Source organism: Somniosus microcephalus, chromosome 10 (assembly GCF_052327205.1).
Source record: "Somniosus microcephalus isolate GS21.2 chromosome 10, FLI_Smic_1.0, whole genome shotgun sequence".
NCBI lineage: Eukaryota > Metazoa > Chordata > Chondrichthyes > Squaliformes > Somniosidae > Somniosus > Somniosus microcephalus.
In genome coordinates, this window is record NC_140996.1 from 55,862,599 (window position 1) to 55,883,934 (window position 21,336).

The window sequence follows — 21,336 nt, forward strand, 5'->3', positions numbered from 1 at the left end:
AATCTGTTTTTAGTGGTGTTGGTTGAGGAATAAATATTGGCCAGGATGCTGGGGAAAATTCCCCAGATCTTCTTCAAAACAGTGCTACAGGATCTTTTAAGTCCACATGAGAGGGCAGGCAGGGGCTCGCTTTAACATCGCATCCAAAAGAATTCCACTGAGCACTTCCTCAGTACTGCAGAGTCAGCCTAGATTTTGTGCTCAAGTCTCTGGAGTGGGACTTCAACCTACAACTTCCTGACACAGAGGTGAGAGTGCTAGCACTGAGCTACAGCTGACATAAACACTCAGAACTGACTGGCCAAATCAAAAGTACTTACAATAGTGCTGCATTAGTAGATAGACCCTTGTAACCCTTATAAATTTTGCTCTGTGAGTTAATCTAGCTAAGTGCAAAATTTCTGGGGAAAATAATAGGACAATAATAACAGAAACTGGACAGAGATCTGCAGATCACAGAAGATGATATAAAAGCAAAGAGTGTCTAACCACCTCCCCTTGACATTCAACAGCATTACCATTGCCGAATCCCCCACCATCAATTCCGGGGTTGCCATTGACCAGAAACTTAACTGGCCCAGCCACATAAATCCTGTGGCTACAAGAGCAGGTCAGAGACTGGGTGTTCTGTGACGAGTGTCTTACCTCCTGACTCCCCAAAGCCTTTCCACCATCTACAAGGCACAAGTCAGGTGTGTGATGGTATACTCTCTACTTGCCTGGATGAGTGCAGCTCCAACAACACTCAAGAAGCTCGACACCATCCAGGACAAAGTAGCCCGCTTGATTAGCACCCCATCCATCACCTTAAACAGTCACTCCCTCCAATACTGGCGCACCATTGCTGCATGTGTATCATCTACAAGATGCGCTACAGCAACTCGCCAAGGCTTCTTCGACAGCACTTCCCAAATCCGCGACCTCTACCACCTAGAAGGATAAGGGCAGCAGGCGCATGGGAACACCATCACCTCCAAGTTCCGCTCCTAGTCACACACCATCCTGCTATTCCTTCATCATCGCTGGGTCAAAATCCTGGAACTCCCTCCCTAACAGCACTATGGGAATATCTTCACCACAAGGACTGCAGCGGTTCAAGAAGGCAGCTCACCACCATCTTCTCAAGGGCAATTAGAGATGGCAATATAGGCTGGCCTTGTCAGCGACGCCCACATCCCAGGAACAAATATTTAAAAAATATTTATGTTGTCAAAGAGTAATCAATAAACTAAAGGTCAAATCATTAACATAGGTTCACAACCTGCAGAAATCAGAAGAATATCCAGAAGCGGTGAATGATTCAAAAATTGCAAGGTGAAAAAAAAGGATAATTTTGAAAAAACAGTCTGCCTTGTGTGTATGTAATCATTGATGTGAAACATAGTAAGTTGTGAATATAATTCAGTTTTCAGGAATTATATTAACCTGAACTGATCTAATAACTTGCTGCATCTGCAGTACCAAGAGAAGTAATGAAGATGGTTGAGAACTAGTAGATAAAGCCAAAAATAGATGTTAGATGGATCGGAGAAAGATGACAAATTAACTGTCATTATTCGCACATACAGCTGACACAGTACACTCAATCACCTCCCGGACATTCTTTCAAACATTCTGTCGGCAGGGTACTTTACAGTAAGCTGTGCATAACGCCATTAATCTATGCTGCTGTGTCAAACAGACAGCATGAAATATTCAGTGAGTCATTCAATGTATATTTATCTTCTCAGTAAAAAGGGCACATTCAACAAAAGACACAGCCAGGTGGATAGACTCAACCAGCCAAACCTCTCTCACCCTTTGAAGGTGCTCTCATTGGCTGTGAAAGATGTACAAGCTGGTTTGTTCCAATATACACTTTAGCAATACAAATGTGATTAATAGGTTCAAAGCAATTTGCCTCTTGCTTTATTCCCCTCTTTCTCCATTTTCTTGTCTGTGTTGGCCTCTCACATGTCTTTTCACCATCCACTATATGGATATTCTTTTGTCCTATATATTTATATCAGCAACTGATCCTTTATATCATCTAACTGTTTTCTAGTCAGCAGTTTGCAGGTCATTTAACCTACTAACTCCCTCCCTCCCTCTCTGTGATTAGCGCATCATTGATTTTCTCCCCTTCCCCGATTTTTTACCCATTTTTCCAAGCTTACTAAAATGCCCATTTACCTTTTAGTCTTCAGCTCTGATGAAGCATATCCCACCAATAAAATGTATTTTCTCTCTATCTGAACATAGTCAGGGTATCTCCAGCAATAGCTTCTTCTTCCTCCCCCACACTGCCATCTCAGGGAGATCTGATGATCCCTCCTTGTTCCTTCCTCTTGTTTATCTACATGCTGCTCCTGGGCAATCTCATTCACAGACATGGAGTCAATTCTCACATGATGATATCCAGCTGTATCACCCCACCACTCCTCTCAACCTTCGATAGCCTCCGGCCTGTCAGATTGCTTATCCAATATCAAGCCCTGGATGAGTCCCAATTTCCACCATCTTAACAATGTGAAATCTGAGAATATTGTCTTTGGCCCCTGCCACAAACTCTTGTCACTAACTACATCCCCTTTCCCAGCCACTCTCTCAGGTGGAACCAGGTTGTTCACAATCATGGTGTTCTTTTCACCCTGAGATGAGCTTGAAACCAACCTTCCTAACCATCACCAAGACTGCTTAATTCCACTTCTGAAGCACCCCTACATTAGAACATAAACTCTAGTCCTTAAGCTTTATTTTTAAAACTAGTCAGATAGATGACCTACAAACTGATGCTCCAATCATCATACGGCTGGGCCACAGAGCAATGGAATAGAAGTTTAAACCTCCAGTTTCCCACACAGTGCATTTCTGATCTTTGTCATGGTATTGGGGCAGGTACTAAGATATAGGAGCGTATTGCTTTACAAGAAGGAGAGAAAGTTGGAGGGCATCATTTTGATCTGTTGTTGTCTATCTCCTAGTAGTTGTCTTAAAAGTAACATTGGTTCAAGGCTGCAGCAGGTGGCAGGTTATCTGCATGCTCAATCAGTCAAAGGATGGTCAATTTCCTAGAGACATCTAAAGGGAGAGGAACAAAATAAAAACCTGTGGGACCTAGGTTTTATAGTGAAAATTCATCTGATGAAACAAAAGCCTGATACTAAATCGGCTCCAGCATGTCTGGAGAAAAAGGACTCTTTAGACTTTTACAATGTCTTTTACAAGGCCACACAGCAGAGAATAGATGACAACAGCAACAAGAATGAGTCCAGGCCGGCTGGAGGTCATTTTGAACACCTGCATGCATTATATTGTGGATACTGAGAGAAAACAAGTGTGTCATGAATCGTGGGTTATATTTGTACGGTCCTATTGTTGACAAGCCACTACCCCAGAGGTGTAGTTCTAGGTTAAAAATGGCTTTTAAAGCTAGGCAGAATCCAGAGTGGAAAGAGACACAGCTCAACCACAACAGCTCCAACCTCGCCTTTCACTTCGTGGCAGTGCCACCTCACCTGGTATCTTCCTGACTGCTTGCTGCCTCACAGATTTCTGCCTATGCAGGCTTACTGATTGCCTGGGAAACAGGTAAAAACATAAGAATAGAAGAAATAGGAGCAGGAGTAGGCCATACAACCCTTCAAGCCTGCTCCACTATTCAATAAGACCATGGCTGATCTTCGACTTCAACTCCACTTTCCCGTCCGATCCCCATATCCCTTGATTGTATCACTGTATCACAGTATGGTATGGCAGCTGTAGCTACTATGACCGGAAAGCCCTGCAGCAGGTAGTCAAAACTGCCCAACGCATTACCGGCACCCGGCTACCGACCATAGAGCACATATACCAGAAACGCTGTTTACGGAGGTCACGGTCCATCATCAAAGACCCTACCCACCCCAGCCACAGTCTGTTCGCCCTCCTGCCATCTGGGAGACGCTACAGATGCATTCGCACCCGTACGACCAGATTTAGGAACAGCTTCTTTCCCAGGGCTGTCATCCTACTGAACTCCACAAATAAACTCTAAAGCCTGCACATCTGCCAATGCACTTTATTATGGTTATGTTTATGTTAATGTATTTCAAGCCAAATGTATGTTGAATGTTTAAATGTCTTAATCTAAATGTACACTCTCGGGAGCCGCAAGCCTACATTTTGTTGTATTGCACTTGTGCACTAACAATGACAATAAAAGTTGATTTGATTCTCTTAGAGTCCAAAAATCTATTGATCTCAGTCTTAACTTGGCTACAAGGAGAAAGCCATGCTACACCACAATGGTACCCATCCAAAGCAGGACAAATCCAACCCGGCCAATTACCAACCCTAACCCTAACCCTAACCCTAACCCTAAATGCATCAGTCTACTCTCAATCATCAGCAAAGTGATGGAACGTGTCATCGACAGTGCTATCAAGCGGCACTTACTCACCAATAACCTGCTCACTGATACCCAGTTTGGGTTCCACCAGGACCACTCAGCTCCCACCCTCATTACAGCCTTGGTCCAAACACGGACAAAGGAGCTGAATTCCAGAGGTGAGATGAGAGTAACTGCCCTTGATATCAAGGCAGCATTTCACCGAGTCTGACATCAAGGAGCCAAAGTAAAACTGAAGTCAACGGGAATCAGGGGAAAACACTCCACTGGTTGGAGTCATATCTAGCACAAAGGAAGATGAAGGTCAATCATCACAGCCCCAGGGCATCGCTGCAGGAGTTCCTCAGGGCAGTGTCCTAGGCCCAACCATCTTCAGCTGCTTCATCAATGACCTTCCCTCCAACATAAGGTCAGAAATGGGAATGTTCGCTGATGACTGCACAGTGTTCAGCGCCATTCACAACTCCACAGATAATGAAGCAGTCCATGCCCGCATGCAACAAGACCTGGACAATGTTCAGGCTTGGACTGATAAGTGGCAGGTAACATTCGCGCCACAGAAGTGCCAGGCAATGACTATCTCAAACAAATGTAAGAAGTCACACAACACCAGGTTATAGTCCAACAGCTTTATTTGAAATCACAAGCTTTCGGAGCGCTGCTCCTTCTTCAGGTGAAGTGGAGAAATGCATAAAGACACAGCTTCACCTGAAGAAGGAGCAGCGCTCCGAAAGCTTGTGATTTCAAATAAAGCTGTTGGACTATAACCTGGTGTTGTGTGACTTCTTACATTTGTCCACCCCAGTCCAACTCCGGCATCTCCACACCATATCTCAAACAAGCGAGAGTCTAACCACCTCCCCTTGACATTCAAAGGCATTATCATTGCCGAATCCCCCACTATCTACATCCTGGGGGTCACCATTAACCAGAAACTTAAACTGAACCAGCCACATAAATACTGTAGCAACAAGAGCAGATCAGAGGCTAGGTATTCTGCGGCGAGTGTCTCACCTCCTGACTCCCCAAAGCCTTTCCACCACCTACAAGGCACAAGTAAGGATTGTGATGGAATACTCTCCACTTGCCTGGATGAGTGCAGCTCCAACAACACTCAAGAAGCTCAATACCATCCAGGACAAAGCAGCCTGCTTAATTGGCACCCCAGCCACCACATTTAACATTCACTCCCTGCAGCACCAGCGTACTGTGGCTGCAGTGTGTACCATCTACAAGATGCACTGCAGCAACTTGCCAAGGCTTCTTCAGCAGCACCTCCCAGACCCGTGACCTCTTCCACCTAGAAGGACAAGGGCAGCAGGCGCATGGGAACACCACCACCTCCAAGTTCCCCTCCAAGTCACACACCATCCTGACGTAGAAGTATATTGCCGATCCTTCATTCACGCTGGGTCAAAATCCTGGAATTCCCTAACTAATAGCACTGTGGTAGTACCTTCACCACACGGACTGCAGCGGTTCAAGAAGGTAGCTCACCACCACCTTCTCAAGGGCAATTAGGGATGGGCAATAAATGCTGGCCTTCCCAGCGATGCCCACATCCCATAAACGAATAATTTAAAAAAATACCCAGAATCTTCTCGACAAGCTTGAGCCAACCATGAGTATATATCTTTCGTTATGGGGTTAGTCATAGGTAGACATTTGATTTCCAAAGGTTATACAGTTTGGAAATTCAGAAGATGTTGTATTGATATTAAGACAATTCTAATTCATGCATAAACCCAAGAAGTTGTTTAAATTCTAACGTCAATTTTACAGTGTATTAATAATAAATGATTGTTTTCTTTATAAAGCCATGGTTTGTGCTTGAAGTTTCTTTAGGAAAAAGGGCCCATTAAATTAAAAATAAAATTAAATCATGTGGAGATTAAAAAGGCAATTCACCAAATTAAAGTGTAAATCACTTTGCATCTTTTTGCTCCTACATATTTTGGTGGAGAATGCAGGCATCCTAATTTTTCACATTCTAATTCTAATTTTGGAAATCTTAATTTTTACATCCTGACACATTTTATGTTGCAGTTAAGAGTTAGGAACTGTTGTATACAGCTTTCAGCCATTTCCTGATTTTTAAATGAAAACAGATCATTGCCATGTCTCAGGCAAAGAAAGTCCATTACCTGATGTACTTGATAGGAAAGCAATACTCGCGTAATTCAAAATGTTCCATTGAAGAACACATCAGTAGAGTTAAAAGGGCTCTGAATGTTCTTAAAATAAATTGAGAGAGAGAACAAATTAACATAAAAGGTAATCCAAAAGTCTTCGATAGGCATATAAAAAGTAAACAGGTAATAAAAGGAGGGGTGGAGCTGATTAGGGACCAAAAAGGAGACCTACACATGGAGGCAGAGGGTATGGCTGAGGTACTAAATTAGTACTTTGCATCTGTCTTCACCAAGGAAGAGGATGCTGCCATAGACATAGTAAAGGAGGAGGTAGAGGAGATATTGGATGGAATAAGAATTGATAAAGATGAGGTACTGGAAAGACTGGCTGTACTTAAAGTAGATAAGTCACTAGGACCAGATGGGATGCATCCTAGGATGCTGAGGGAAGTGAAGGAAGAAATCGCAGAGGTACTGGGCATAATCTTCCAATCCTCCTTAGAAACGGGGGTGGTGCCAGAGGACTGGAAAATTGCAAATGTTACACCCTTGTTCAAAAAAGGGAGTAAAGATAAACCCAGCAACTACAGGCCAGTCAGTTTAACCTCGGTAGTGGGGAAGCTTTTAGAAACAATAATCAGGGACAAAATTAACAGTCACTTGGATAGGTGTGGATTAATGAAGGAAAGCCAGCATGGATTTGTTAAAGGCAAATCGTGTTTAACCAACTTGATCAAGTTTTTTGATGAGGTAACAGAGAGGTTTGATGAGAGAAATGCAGTTGACGTGGTGTACATGGATTTCCAAAAGGCGTTCGACAAAGTGTCACATAATAGGCTTGCCAGCGAAGTTGAAGCCCATGGAATGAAAGGAACAGTGGTAGCATGGATATGAAATTGGCTAAGTGACAGGAAACAGAGAGTAGTGGTGAATGGTTGTTTTTCAGACTGGAGGAAGGTATTCAATGATGTTCCCCAGGGGTCGGTACTTGGACCACTGCTTTTCTTGATATATATTAATGACTTGGATGTGGGTCTACAGGGCATAATTTCCAAATTTGCAGATGAAACAAAACTTGGAAGTATAGTGAACAGTGAGGAGGATAGTGATAGACTTCAAGAGGACATAGACAGGCTGGTGGAATGGGTGGACATGTGGTAGATGAAAATTAATTCAGAAATTGTGAAGTGATACATTTTGGTAGAAAGAATGAGGAGAGGCAATATAAACTAAAGGGTACAATCCTAAAGGAGGTGCATGAACAGCGAGATCTGGGGGTATATCGGCACAAATCATTGAAGGTGGCAGAGCAGGTTGAGAAAGCAGCTAAAAAAGCTCACAGAATCCTGAGCTTCATAAATAGGCGTAGAGTACAAAAGCCTGGAAGTTATGATGAACCTGTATAAAACACTGGCTCGACCTCAACTGGAATATTGTGTCCAATTCTGGGCACCGCACTTTAGGAAGGATGTGAAGGCCTTCGAGAGGGTGCAGTAAAGATTTACAAGAATGATTCCAGGGATGAGGGACTTCAGTTATGTGGATAGACTGGAGAAGCTGGGTTTGTTCTCCTTAGAGCAGAGAAGATTGAGAGGAGATTTGATAGAGGTGTTCAAATCATGAGGGGTCTGGACAGAGTAGATAGAGAGAAACTGGTCCCATTGGCAGAAGGGTTGAGAACCAGAGGACACAGATTTAAGGTGATTGGCAAAAGAACCAAAGGTGACATAAGGAAAAACTTTTTTACTTAGCAAGTGGTTAGGATCTGGAATGCACTGCCTGAAAGGGTGGTGGAGGCAGACTCAATCATGGCTTTCAAAAGGGAGTTGGATAAGTACCTGAAAGAAAAACATTTGCAGGGCTATGGGGAAAGGATGGGGGAGTGGGGCTAGCTGAGGTGCTCTTGCAGAGAGCCACCACAGATTCGATGGGCCGAATGGCCTTCTTCCGTGCTGTAATCATTCTATGATTCTAAGTTGAAATGTTTTTGAGTGGTCCTTTAATGATGAACAGAGAGAATGGTTTGATCAGTCACCGTTAGTGGCAAAAGAAACCGTAGAAGCAGTTTCAATAATATTGAGAAAGAAATTTGCTACATACCGCAATAGCACCACAGTAATAAGAGCAGCTTATGCAATGTCATGCTAATCTGTGGACACCCAAGGGATTATTTTAATAGATTTAAATGTGTGTATTTTGAGGGAGAAGACCACCCCAATGTCGAGGAAAGGCAATTTAAGGACCTATATTTTCACTCCCTGCCATTTAGAACTAAAAGTGTACTTACTCGGGATGTAGAAAGGTATGAAGCAAACATTGAATGGGTGATTTCAGAAGTTGAAATTCTTCATGATTCTGCTCAAAAGGTGAGAGATGTAAGAAAAGAGAAATTCAAATCTGGGGTAAAAGTGAGTGATATTAATATACAACCTTCCTTTGAAATGAAAGGCGGAGAATTAAACCCTCAAACTCCAAGAAATAGGAAACAGTATCCAGACAATAGACAAGTCACTCCAGTCAAACCAACAATATGGGCAGTCTGGGAGCTAATATTGGAGAAACAAAAATTATACCAGACAGGGGTATTACCAATATGGACAGAGTTCTAGTCAGCAAAGGAGCCCAGATTTTACAGAAAGCCATATAGAAAGCAAAATAATTTTAATGAGCAGGATCTAAAAACTACAATAGAAAAGAATATGGAAAATCTTTTTCAAAGGTACTTAAATCAGACTCAGTCCAACCAGGCAGCTGTGGATGCCAATCAAGATAAAGGTTTAGACTTGACAGGATTAAAGAAACATAAGTTTTTCCTCAGGAAACGTACTCCAAAAGGCGACAGGTATTACGTAAAAACTGATTTACATGAAAGATATAGCTTTAATAGGCACAGCTTCAGAAGTAACTTTAATTACAAGGAACATGCTTGTTAAGTTGGTCAAGGCTATTAATCAAAAGAGAAATCTTAGAATCCTTCCTTGTGAACTGGATGTGATAGATTTGGAGGGACTTCCCAAAAGCCACATGGAAAAGTTTGGATTAAAGTTAAAATAGGGAACGTGTCTGTTCCTCACCCTATGTATGTCACAGGTAAGTGTGGAGATGAATTCTTGATAGGCAATGATTTGCTGCAAAGACTCTCCCCGGTGATGGATTATTTCCATGAAGTCCTGTGGTGTCAAGTGCCATATGGGAAATATCACCAAGATCATGAGAAAACAGTCGAAGATCATGAGAAAAAGGAATAAACCTGTTTTATTGAATGAGAAGATTCAATGTTGAAATTATTCACTTCATAGAATCTACAGTGCTAGTGCTAGGAGAATCAGAAAAGTTAGAAAATTGGAGAGATGGAATTAATTTTGTTCCTATATCAAAGGAAAGAGTTGGTAAGAATGAGGTGGAATCCAAAGGGTTAAAGATTTTGGCCTAGAAATTCAGTTCGGACGCTATTGCGGCGCTAAAGTCGGGCGCTCGGCAAATTTAGCGGCCGCCGGAAAGTGCAGGCGAGCTCGCCGAAATTCAGTAGATTTGGCCAACTTTTTGGCCGAGCGCTGCAAAAGGCGTTGGAACCCTGTGTTCAGGCGCTAATCCGGCGATGCAGCCTGATAACGCCGATTCCGGGCGCAGCGCAGGTGCGATCATGTGGTGAGTGTCAGCAGACACCCTGACGCCGGCCAGCTCTTAAAGGGGGAAGGGTCAACTTTGACTGCAGCCACGCCCTGCATGCTGTAGCCCTGCAACTAGGCCTCAGGACTGGTTGTGTACCAAATCAACGCCTGGAGGTCATGGAGAGGGCCCGTGAAAGAGCCCAGCGGTTCTCTGAGCATGCGCTGGGTGTGCTCCTTCATGGGGTACGCAAGAGAAGACGGGTCGTGTGCCCGGCTAGTGGCAGGAAGGCTCCCAGGAGCCAGTTCAGGGAGGCGTGGACCAAAATTGCCCGGAGGGTCTCCTCCAACTCCGATGTTCCCAGGAGTGCGGACCAGTGCCGCAAGAAATACAATGACCTATGTCGGCTGGTCAAGGTGAGTACCCTTTCCAGTGTCCCCCTCATCCTTGCATGTGCACCTCCCATTAGGGCCAAAGGGACATCCAAGGTCTAATGCCCAGCCCTGCTGCCGCTGCAATGGCACTTGCATGTTAATCAATAGCTCTTTCTGCACTTATCACACTGTGCAAGCTATTCCACCATGGGAGGCCTCACACACAGCAACAGGGCACCACACTGTGCAAGCTATTCCACCATGGGAGGCCTCACACACAGCAACAGGGCACCACACTGTGCAAGCTATTCCACCATGGGAGGCCTCACACACAGCAACAGGGCACCACACTGTGCAAGCTATTCCACCATGGGAGGCCTCACACACAGCAACAGGGCACCACACTGTGCAAGCTATTCCACCATGGGAGGCCTCACACACAGCAACAGGGCACCACACTGTGCAAGCTATTCCACCATGGGAGGCCTCACACACAGCAACAGGGCACCACACTGTGCAAGCTATTCCACCATGGGAGGCCTCACACACAGCAACAGGGCACCACACTGTGCAAGCTATTCCACCATGGGAGGCCTCACACACAGCAACGGGGCACCACACTGTGCAAGCTATTCCACCATGGGAGGCCTCACACACAACAACGGGGCACCACACTGTACTTAGACGCCCTCCTTTCTCTTGCAGGCCAAGCTGGCGAGGAACGCCAGGAGCCTGCGTGTCACTGGTGGAGGCCCTCGCGATTACCAGGAGCTAACGGTTCTGGAAGAGAGGGTGGCCCGACTGCTGCGTCACCCGGTGATTGGGCCTGTGGCGCTCGGCGACGCCGACCCTATACTGGAACCCACTGGTAAGGACAGGACCGGGTGCACCTCTCTCCTTGCCCTCGCGCATCAGATCTACATCCTTCCCCACTGGCCGAAAAATGCGCATAATGCACCAGTGCGGCCTCCCTCGCTGTCGGCCTGTCCTCACTCTAAAGCTACACTTGTGCCTTCCTGCTTTCAGCTGGTGAGGAGGAGGTGCTCCCTGAAGCCCAGACAGCCAGGCCCTCGGAGGAGGAGGACGTCGAGGAGCAGCAGGAAGGCGCCACCTCGGGGGAACCCTCCTCCGCTCCAGGAGATGGCAATGAAGGGGAGACGTCTGGCGTGCCGGAGAGCCAGGGGGAGGCGGGGGAGGGGAGCCCCGAACCTGGTCCCAGTGGCATGGACGCACGCGGCAAGGCTCCGGCGGCACACCAGCCTTCTGCCCAGAGGGGGGAGGCGGTGGAGGGGAGGGCAGAACCTGGTCCCAGTGGCGTGGCCGCACGCGGCAAGGCTCCGGCGGCACGCCAGCCTTCTGGCCAGAGGGTGGAGGCGCCCTCCAGTCCGGACTCGGACGTCGCCCAGGAGGTGCGCCTCCTGGACGAGATGTCGGCGGCGTCGGAGCGGCGGCACGTCGAAATCATGGAGGTGGTGGCACAGATGCCTCACGCCATCGAAAGCCTCGCACAAAGTGTGGTGGCTTTCGGCCAATCCCAGGCCAGGGGCCTAGAGCAATTCGCAGCAGTGCACGCCAGGGGGGTGGAGCTCCTTGTGGCAGCGCATGAGAGGGGGGTGCAACAACTCGAGGCAGCGCAGCACGCCAGTCGCCAGCTGAGAGGTGCTGTGCAGACAATGGCACTGCAGATGCGGGCACATGCCGGCGCAGTTGGGGCACTGACTTCTGCCACCCTCGCACTGGCGCGGAGGCGTCGCCAGGCCAGCCGCCGCCCAGCTGCCGCACACCGGTCTGGCGACCAACAGTTTGGCGCGCTTGCTCCCCGGCCAGGCCGCCCGAGTGCACGTGTGTCTGGCGACCAGCGCGCGCCTGGCATCACCCACCTTGTCCCCATTGGTGCAGGCGAGCCTGCCACTCCCCCAGCCAGGGTGCAAGGAGCTGCTGCAGCCAGTGAAGAGGGCCACCCACAGCTGCAGCAGCCACCAGCCGGCCCCTCCCGGGCCCGCCCTCGTGTAGGCCGACCCCCAAGGGCATCTGGCGAGACGCCTTGTCGCCCTGAAGATCCTTCCCCCAGCCTCGCCACAGCCTCACGGCCCAGCTTGAGGCGCAGCAGCAGGACGGGCCGGGGCAAAAGACGGCTGTCGACAGACTCGCCCTCTCGCCACACCGAATAGAGTGTGTTGAGCGAGGGTTTGGGTGATGCGGGGGCTTCTGTTCTGGGGGGCATTATGTGGTTTGGTTTTATGGGGGTGTTTGTGTTGTGGGGGGGGCTTGTTTTTGTTAGGCCAGTGACGAAGGCCATTTGGATGGTGATGTTTTGTTAGTCCTCCCCAGGTTTTGGGAGTGACAGAAGTTTGTGACTGTTTTTTGGGGGTCTTCTCTGTTTTGCTCTTCCATGTGGGAAGGGCCCTGAGTTTTTGAAATAAAGATGTTTATTTATTCACCATGTGCAGGTGTCATGTTTCAAGTGGTTGTTGGGTTAACCGGCTGAGGGCTTGCGGAGCGGCTGCGTTCAGTGGCCCAGGCCATTCCCTGACAGGGGGCCTAGAAGTGTCGAGCAATAAGCCCCCGGCGGACGGCCCTTGGACCTTGTCGCTCCCTCCTGGCCTGGTGCTCCTCCTCCTCAGGGTCCTCCTGCTCGTCCTCCTGAGGTGGTGGGGCAATGTCAGGTGGCAGTGCCTGAGTCCTGCGGATAGCCAGGTTGTGGAGCATGCAGCACACCACGACGAACTGGGAGACTCTATCCGGCGAATACTGAAGAGACCCGCCCGAACGATCCAGGCAACGGAACCGTTGCTTGAGGACGGACGGGGTACTCACGCGTGGGCCCGTTGGAAGTGCCGGATTTCAGCATGCACAGCGCATGTGCGGAACACCGGCATTTCCCCTCCTCTGAACCAAAGGGTTAAGAGGCGGTTCCCCAGCGACATTTGAGGCAGCGCGTACGCGTTGAACTTCAGTTTTTTTGACAGGTTTGTCCGTGCGTGAAGGCCTCCACTTTTACGAATGTAAAAAGCAGACGTAAGGACTTAGTTTTATAAGGTAAGTGGTCTAATAATTAAAGTTAGAACATTTTTTCCACAGGTTTATTACTTTTGAAGAATTTACAGTAAGGTAGGGTATTTTTGGACCCGATTTATTGAAAAAAAATTTTTGGCAGAAATTTGAATAATTGTTTAAAATAGTTTTTTAAAGTTATTAATAGTTAATTTAATTATTGGAATGTTTTTTTAACTTTTATTTAAAGTTTAAGTAGTGTTTTGGGCGCCCGGACTTTTCATGAGTTTGACAGGTCTTATGTCTATCTCATGAATGGACTTTTGTAAACTCCCATTGGTTGCCCAGTGCTCACCTGATCCCAGCCGGCTCATCGCACTAAGTACGCCGCTGGATCACGCACGCACAGCGCGCTGGGAGCTGAACTGGGCCACAGACCGGAAATCCACGCAGGCCCAGTCTTCAAATGTCAGCGCGATATGTAAGTGTAGGTCGGGGGCTTGCACCCGCGGGAAGCCCCCGACCCGAATTTCTGGGCCATTAGCAATCACTGACTGCATTTGACCCACCTCCTTTCGGCAGGATTCTACTTGAATTAGGCCACTGAATAGTAGCTCACAGTCATTGTTTACTGATTCCTGTCCTTTTAAACAACTAGAAGCACTTGCTTCTGAAGTCAAAGGCCTAGAAATTCAGCTGTTTGCGCCAGCCGTTAGCGCCAGATTTCCGGCGCTATCCACTTAGCGCCCGGGCACCGCCGGATCTGCGCCTACGCCGAAATTCAGCTGGGCTTTAGCGCCGGCGCAAAGTGTTAGCGCCCGCTGAGACTGGGGCAGTGTGGGGCAAGGAAGCCGCGGTACAGACAGGCTGGGGGACGCAACGGCGTCGTGAGACAGCTAGACCGCGACCGGCAAAAAAGGCCGGGCAGCGACCGAAGCCACGAAGCGCTGCGACCAGGAACGTAGGCGCGGGAAGAGATAAACTCAGCCGCAGCCGGGGAGGGAAGCACCGGACTGCGAGAGGGCTGGGAGGCGCGATTGGGAGCCGAGCGAGCGGGAGAGGCAGAGCCGACCAAGGGAGACTGAGCGAGAGCCAGTCCAGCGGCTAAAACTGTTCTCCATCAACGGGGTGTACCCAGCGCCGGTAGAGCCGAGCGAGTGGGAGAGAGACAGAGCCCGAGCAAGGGGAACTGAGCGAGAGCCAGCCCAGCGGCTGAAACTGTTCGCCATCAACGGGGTGTAACCAGCGCCGGTTGCCCTGCCGAGAAAAGGGAAAGCCCTGAAACCGACGCGCATGCTGTGAACCTGAAAGCCAGCGGCCGTCGCCTGTGGGGGAAAGTGGACCCCTCCCGCTAGGGAAGAAACGCGGGAAGCCGCCATTAGGCGGGGAAGAAGACAGAAGCGGGAAACCGCCATTGAAGTGGGCGGGGAGAGAAGATAAGCGTGGGAAACCGCCATTTTCGCGGGAAAACCGCCATCTTAGAAAAAAAAATAAGTTAAAGAAATAATTCGGGGTGTTATCAGAAAGAGAGGAAGATGCCTAAGCGTGGTAACATCAACGATTTTAATGCCGAGGTAGAAGACTGGGCCACGTATGTGGAACGCATCGAGATCTATTGTGAGGCCAATAAAATAGAAGAAGATGTCAAAGCTATAACCTTGCTAAACTCGATGGGCCCGAAGACATACGGGCTCTTGAAGCATCTACAATCACCAGCTAAACCGGCGGATCAGACTTTCGATGATATTGTGGCTGTTCTGAAGGATCACTTGAACCCCACACCGTTGATGTTGGCGGAACGATTCAAATTCTATGTGAGAACGCAACGGAAAGACGAAAGCAACGCAGAATACTTGGTCGAACTGCATAGACTAGCGAAATACTGCCAGTTTGGAGGGAATCTGACAGAGGCATTGCGAGACAAGTTCGTGTGTGGGTTGGCAAAGGAAGGAACGCAAAAGCGACTACTCGAAGAGAACGACCTTACACTTGACAGGGCTGTCCTTATTGCAGCATCGCACGAAGCCGCAGCAAAGGGAACTGCGGAAATGCAGCTAAAGACAGCAGCACTAAGTGTGGATCAAATTACCTCGACAACAACAAAATGCTATCGTTGTGGGAAGACAACACACGACCAGAACCAATGCTGGTTTAAGAACCAGGAATGTAGGAAATGTGGCAAACTGGGTCACATAGCTAAGGTATGCCGGTCAGGGAAAAGGACCAACAACCAAAGGAAGCCATCACAGGAAAAGTACAACGAGGTACACAAGGTGGCTGAGAAGAGTTCAGACGAACAGAATTCAGACTCAGACCCAAACGGCCAGGAGCTGGGTAGTCTGAGAATTCACAATGTGAGTAAGGAAGCTGACCTACAAACTATCTGGGTCATGCTAAAAATAGCTGGAATCCAAGTGAAAATGGAGTTGGACACTGGATCAGCTCTATCAGTCATAAATCAAAGGGATTACCACCGGCTATTCTCACATATACCCTTAAGAGATACCAAGTTCGTATTGCAGACATACACGGGGCATAAAGTATACCCCATGGGAAAGATAAGAGTCAAAGTGAGAGATAGGGGTAAAGAACACCCAAGAATGAACTTATACGTACTACATGAGGGAGGACCACCACTTCTAGGACGGGAGTGGATCAAGAAAATAGACATGGAATGGCACTATCTAAAAGCCATAACGAGTGAGGACTCGGTGCAGACAATCAGCTCAGGTTCTGAAACGGATGACGATAAGACCAACCCAAATATGAAAGACAAGGCTGAAATGGACTTGCCGATGAAGGTTGGAAAAACGAAGGCATGCATAAAGGCTTATGCTCCAGAGAAGAACAAAGTTTCAGAACAGAACTCCACCGAACAACGACAACCTAGTTCGACAGAAAATTCTGAGCCTGTTCAAGTTACGGACATATCCATGACGGAAGAACACCGAGCTCGGACTCAAACTTATTTCAAATTACGACAACAATTAGAACAATTGAGTTACCGTCTCGTACAAGAGATGAAAACAATGAAAAAGTTCTATGACACCGAATGGGAGAATCTGGAAAGACAACAGAAGCAGCTAGCTCAAGCAGAGAGCGACCATAGAGCCATCGTGACCAATTACCGATCACATCTCCCTTATGCTGTTCAGGAGTTAGAATATTTGCAGGAAGAAGCAAATGAAGAGGAATCTTCAGGAAGCCAGGATTTTATTCCAGTTCTTCTCTATGACTCCTTACAAGCAGAGTGTGAGAAGTTGAAAGAACAGTATGAACAGGCCCAGGCTACAATTCTGGAAGGGGTTAACTCGGCAACCTCCGAAAAGCTAGTTTCAGTGGAAGCATATGAGCAACTGAAGGTTGAACATGAGCAAGAAGTCCAAAGGCTGCAGGAAATTCTTGATGAGCTCAAGGCCAAGACAGACTCATCGGTAGAAGTTCCATCCATAGATGAGAAATTAGAGGTGAAAGACATGGCAGAACATGAAAGACAAGATGTACAAGAACTCATAAAAATATTAAAGGAAACCCAAGACAAATATGGGGCGGCAATGACCGAGATTCAACAACTTGAAGAACAGATTCAACTGGGAATCCATTCAGTGGAAGAAAAGGGAACTGTAAGAAACACAGAGACTGTAAGAATGGCCTCTGAACATGAGCTAGAGAGCATCAATGCGCAACTTCTCCGAGCGCTGGAAGCCAAAGTACAAGAGGAAAAGAAGGCGAAAGCATTGGAGGAAAAGGTGGATGAAATGGAGAAGACTCTGACCCACAGTGTTCCCGTGGAAGAGTTAACGGTCAGCCAACTCCTTCATATGCTGAAGGACAAGACTCTACCATGGGAACAATCTGAACACGAGCTTCAATCTTCAAAGGGAAGGAGTTCGGAGCTCTCAAAAGTTATGGAAATAGCTGAGGTGGCAACACAGATTTTACAGGGATGCCAAAAGTACGCTGAATCACGTCAATGTGAACAGCAGAATGTTGAAACAGCTGCTCCAGTAGAAGGATTGAATAGCCTGATCAATCAATCCCCGAGGGAAGGGGAAGTATTGAAATCACAAACGAGGTCATTAGTGAAGGATTTGCAGGAAACCCAGGAAGAGCGGGATGAATATGAACGCATGAAGAAGCCTCTTCAGGAAAGATGTCTAGGGAGGGAACAACAGTCGGCTAACGTCTAGTTGGGTACGGAAGAAGTAGCAGGCCCTCTCGCTAGACTAGCTCAGGACGACACCGAATAGTACCATGACCTGTTGAGTGACACGGAATATTACGATGACTTGGTCTGCCCAGCTTGTGATGAAAACTCCCAAAGTGCAGAAATCAGGATGAAGCACTTAGGCCTAGAAATTGAGTTTGCGCTGCGCCAGGGCTTTAGCGCCGGAAGTTAGCGCCGGCGCTAAGTCCCTTTGCGCGCGCCAAAAATTCAGTAGCGCTGCGCCCAAACGGCTGCCGGTGCTACTGAAGGGTTTTAGCGCCTGAAAACTGGCACAACGCGCCGCATTGCGGCGCTATTCCGGCGCTGCGGCGCCCGCTGCGGTGCGGCAGGCTCGGGAAGTACAGGCCTCCTCCTTCCGTTAAGGAGGAGCTGCCTGCACCCGGCCGCGGCCCGCGCAAATCTCTTCAAAAATGAGCCCGGCACCTCGGACAAGTGCCGGGCTTGCATCTGTTCCGGCGGGGGGGGGGAGAAGTCCGGGGAGGGAGCTGCGGGCAGGCGGCCGGCGGGACAGCGGCCGGCCGCCGCGGGGCCTTTAATGCGCCGGCGCAAACACATGTTGGACTCTGTTGCCAGAGTCTTAGTTGCGGCTGCCACGGGCGAGGCGGCCGCAACTGAATTTCGGCGCTGGGGCCCGTGGGCATGGCAACCGGGACGCTGCACACACCGATGACGTCATCGGTGCCGGCGCAGCGCTACCGGTGCAACGCCGCTTTAGGGCCCCAGGGAATTTTTCAACTGGCCATAACTCTGGCGCTAGCCCCTCTAGCGCCTCAAAAGCGGCACTAAGGCTAGTGAATTTCTAGGCCTTAAAGTCTAAGGAACATAGGGAGATGGTGGCGCTACAGCTGGCAGCGGATAAGGGAGCCCCGAGAGTCTCCAAGAAGCAGAAAAGAAAAAGACAAAGCAGAAGACGATAACCATCTAAATCATTATCACTTCTATCAGATCATGCACGTGGGCCCTACGAAGGGGGCCAAATCAGTTGGAAAGTAGGAAAAATTACCAAGGCAGTCCAGCTGTTTGTAAAAGTCAGCACTGCTGGTTCAGCAGGACGGAAGTTCAAGCTGTTAAGCCAAGGAAAAGACTATTGGATGAGTCACGCTAGAAATGTGAACCGGCTACACCACAGAGATGTTGTTCGGACCGAGTCAAGACCAGAGACTGAATCTGTGAACTGTTCCCGCAGAGACTGAATCTGTGAACTGTTTCCCGCAGAGACTGTATCTGTGAATTGTTTTACATGAAGTTGATTATATGTTATGTTTAATGGGGAATAAGTATGTTGTAAGCTAAAAAGGGAGGATTGTAGTGTATGTACCCGTCTACCTTTAAGAGAACTATTGTATGTAACCGTTCACCTTTAAGAGAACTATTTTAGGTGTGGCACTACTTTGTTTGGCTTCTGTATACGGTAATACCAACGGTGACCACACCAGTATATAAGTGTTGTGCCAGGAGTTATTGGGCAGATTCGCCCTGACCTTCGAATAGTAAAGTCCTGTTTTAAGTTACTCTTGGAGTCTGTGTATTAATTGACTAAACAACCCGCAGACTTTACACCGGCTGTGTCCCAAGAGCCCGGCACTTCTCCTCGGTGCCGGGCTCTTTTGCCGGCACTCGGACTCTTCGAGCGTGCTGCAGCAGACCCCTCCCCATTAAGAAGGGGAGGAAAGCCTGCAGTACCGCAGTGTGCCGTGCCGCAGCGTGTGGCGCTGTGGCACGTTGCGCTGTGATTTTCAGTTGCAGCGCCCCAAGAGGGATGCGGGGCGCCTCGAGTAGCGCCGCGCTTCCGTCTGGGGCGCTGAAACTGAATTTGCGGCGGGCGGCTGCGACTCCTTCCGTGGCTGTACTTCCGGCACCCTGGCAAGGCTGGCGCCCCAAATGGGGCGCCAGTGAATTTCTAGGCCAAAGTCTTTTAAAAGAACAATGGCATCTTTGAAATCAGGACGCACTATACCAGCATGTCGAGTAGTTAACGATTTACAGTAGCCGTACCAGGTAATGTAAAAGATTTCTCTCTTCGAGCTAACAAAAGAATTACAAGGTCAGGATCTGTTTGATTCAGTGACCTTCTTTAAAACCAATACACAATTTATTGATGTAGGTTTAGAAATTTGAAACCCCTTGGTTAGATGTGAATAAAGATTTCACGGGGGAAAAATTGGGTATCGTCTGTGTTGTTTTGCACACTTTGTACAAAAATAATGAATTACAGGACAACGGAGTATTACAGTTTAAACTCTTTTATGAAGCATCAGGTCTGTAAGCTTTCTCAATCAATACAGCAGTACAGCACCATGTGGACAAGATGTAGTCAGGACCCCTGGGTCTTCTAAACAATAGCAGTCCTTACAGATGCCTGTAGGCCAATGACAACTCAGCATGTGATCACATGTGAATATAATAGGTATTCCTTACAGATGCCTGCGGGCCAATGATAATTCAGTATGCAAATGTTACATCCCCTTTCTTTTAAAAGAAAAATGTTATGCATTACTTTTGAACCTTTCTTCTACATAATGTTCTCAGTAGCATCAACATATAAGTAAACTCAACATTTAACTAGCACTGAAAACATCTCAACGTTTCAATAACGATGTACAGTTTTTTTAGGGCAGCGATCCACCTACACCCTTTGGCAGTTCACAAGTCAAGGATAACTCTAGGCTTGACCTCTCATCGGAATGACGGTGTTGTTCCTTGGTGTTCAGGAGGTGCCTGCGATTGCGGCGGTACACCTGTCCTTCTGGGGTGCAGACGTGATACGATCGCTCAGTGTCAGCTGGCTGGATGACGACTGCTGGCTTCCAATAGTCATGCTCCTGGATTCTGACGGATTCTCCATTGTGCAGCGGCGGCAGTAGTCTAGCTGACCAGTCATAGTATCTCTTTTGGTGTTGTTGCCTCTGTACACGTTTTGCATGCACTTGCTTGCAGCTGACAACCTGCCAGGGCCTGTCTGGGATATGGTGAGGTATCATGGGCTCCTTGACATTTGATGGGTGGCGTTCTAGACAAATGGAACATTTTCCGACAATGTCCTCAATGTGTTTGCACATTCCAGGCCAAAACATAATGTCACGTGCTGTTTGTTTGCATTTTTCCATGCCCATATGTCCAGCATGAATTTTTGTCAACATCTCTTCTCTGAGACTGGTAGGAATGATGATTTTCTCCCCTTTGAAGATGATTCTGTTGATTTGTGACAGTTCGTCTCTGTGGTTCCAGAATTCGGATATGCTCTGAGGGCACTTCCTCCTTTCCTCAGGCCATCCTTCATGTATGACTTTGCTCAGCAGTGTGAGTTGTGCATCTTTCTCTGTTTCTGCTCGGATCTCCTTCAGTTTTGAGTAACTCACAGGTAAACTGTTGTACACCATGTGCACCTGCACATCCATGCCTTCACTGAGGCTGCTGTCCTGGTAGCTAAGAGACTTTCTGGAGAACGTGTCTGCGACAGGAATGCCTTTGCCTGGACGGTGAATGATTGTGAAGTTGTACTTCTGTAGCTGAAGGATCATTCTCTGTAGCCTTGGTGGGGCTGCGGCTAGTGGTTTCCTCATGATTGACTCGAGGGGATTGTGGTCGGATTCCACAATGACTTGTCGGCCATGGACGTACTGGTGGAAA

At 48.0% G+C, this 21,336-nt stretch overlaps 1 protein-coding gene across 1 annotated transcript; it reads left to right on the plus strand.

Moving 5' to 3' along the window:
* Nucleotides 1-11,118: 11,118 nt before the first annotated feature.
* LOC147111512 (uncharacterized) lies at nt 11,119-12,929 on the plus strand. The gene is made up of 2 exons (XM_085999911.1): nt 11,119-11,352; nt 11,511-12,929. The coding sequence occupies exon 2, from the start codon at nt 11,708-11,710 to the stop codon at nt 12,653-12,655; it is 948 nt and encodes a 315-aa protein (XP_085856037.1). The 5' UTR covers nt 11,119-11,352; nt 11,511-11,707; the 3' UTR covers nt 12,656-12,929.
* Nucleotides 12,930-21,336: the final 8,407 nt, after the last annotated feature.

Bases quoted from the DNA above. Each gene is read 5' to 3' on its own strand.
- LOC147111512 (XM_085999911.1), top strand. From the start codon at position 11,708: ATGGACGCACGCGGCAAGGCTCCGGCGGCACACCAGCCTTCTGCCCAG.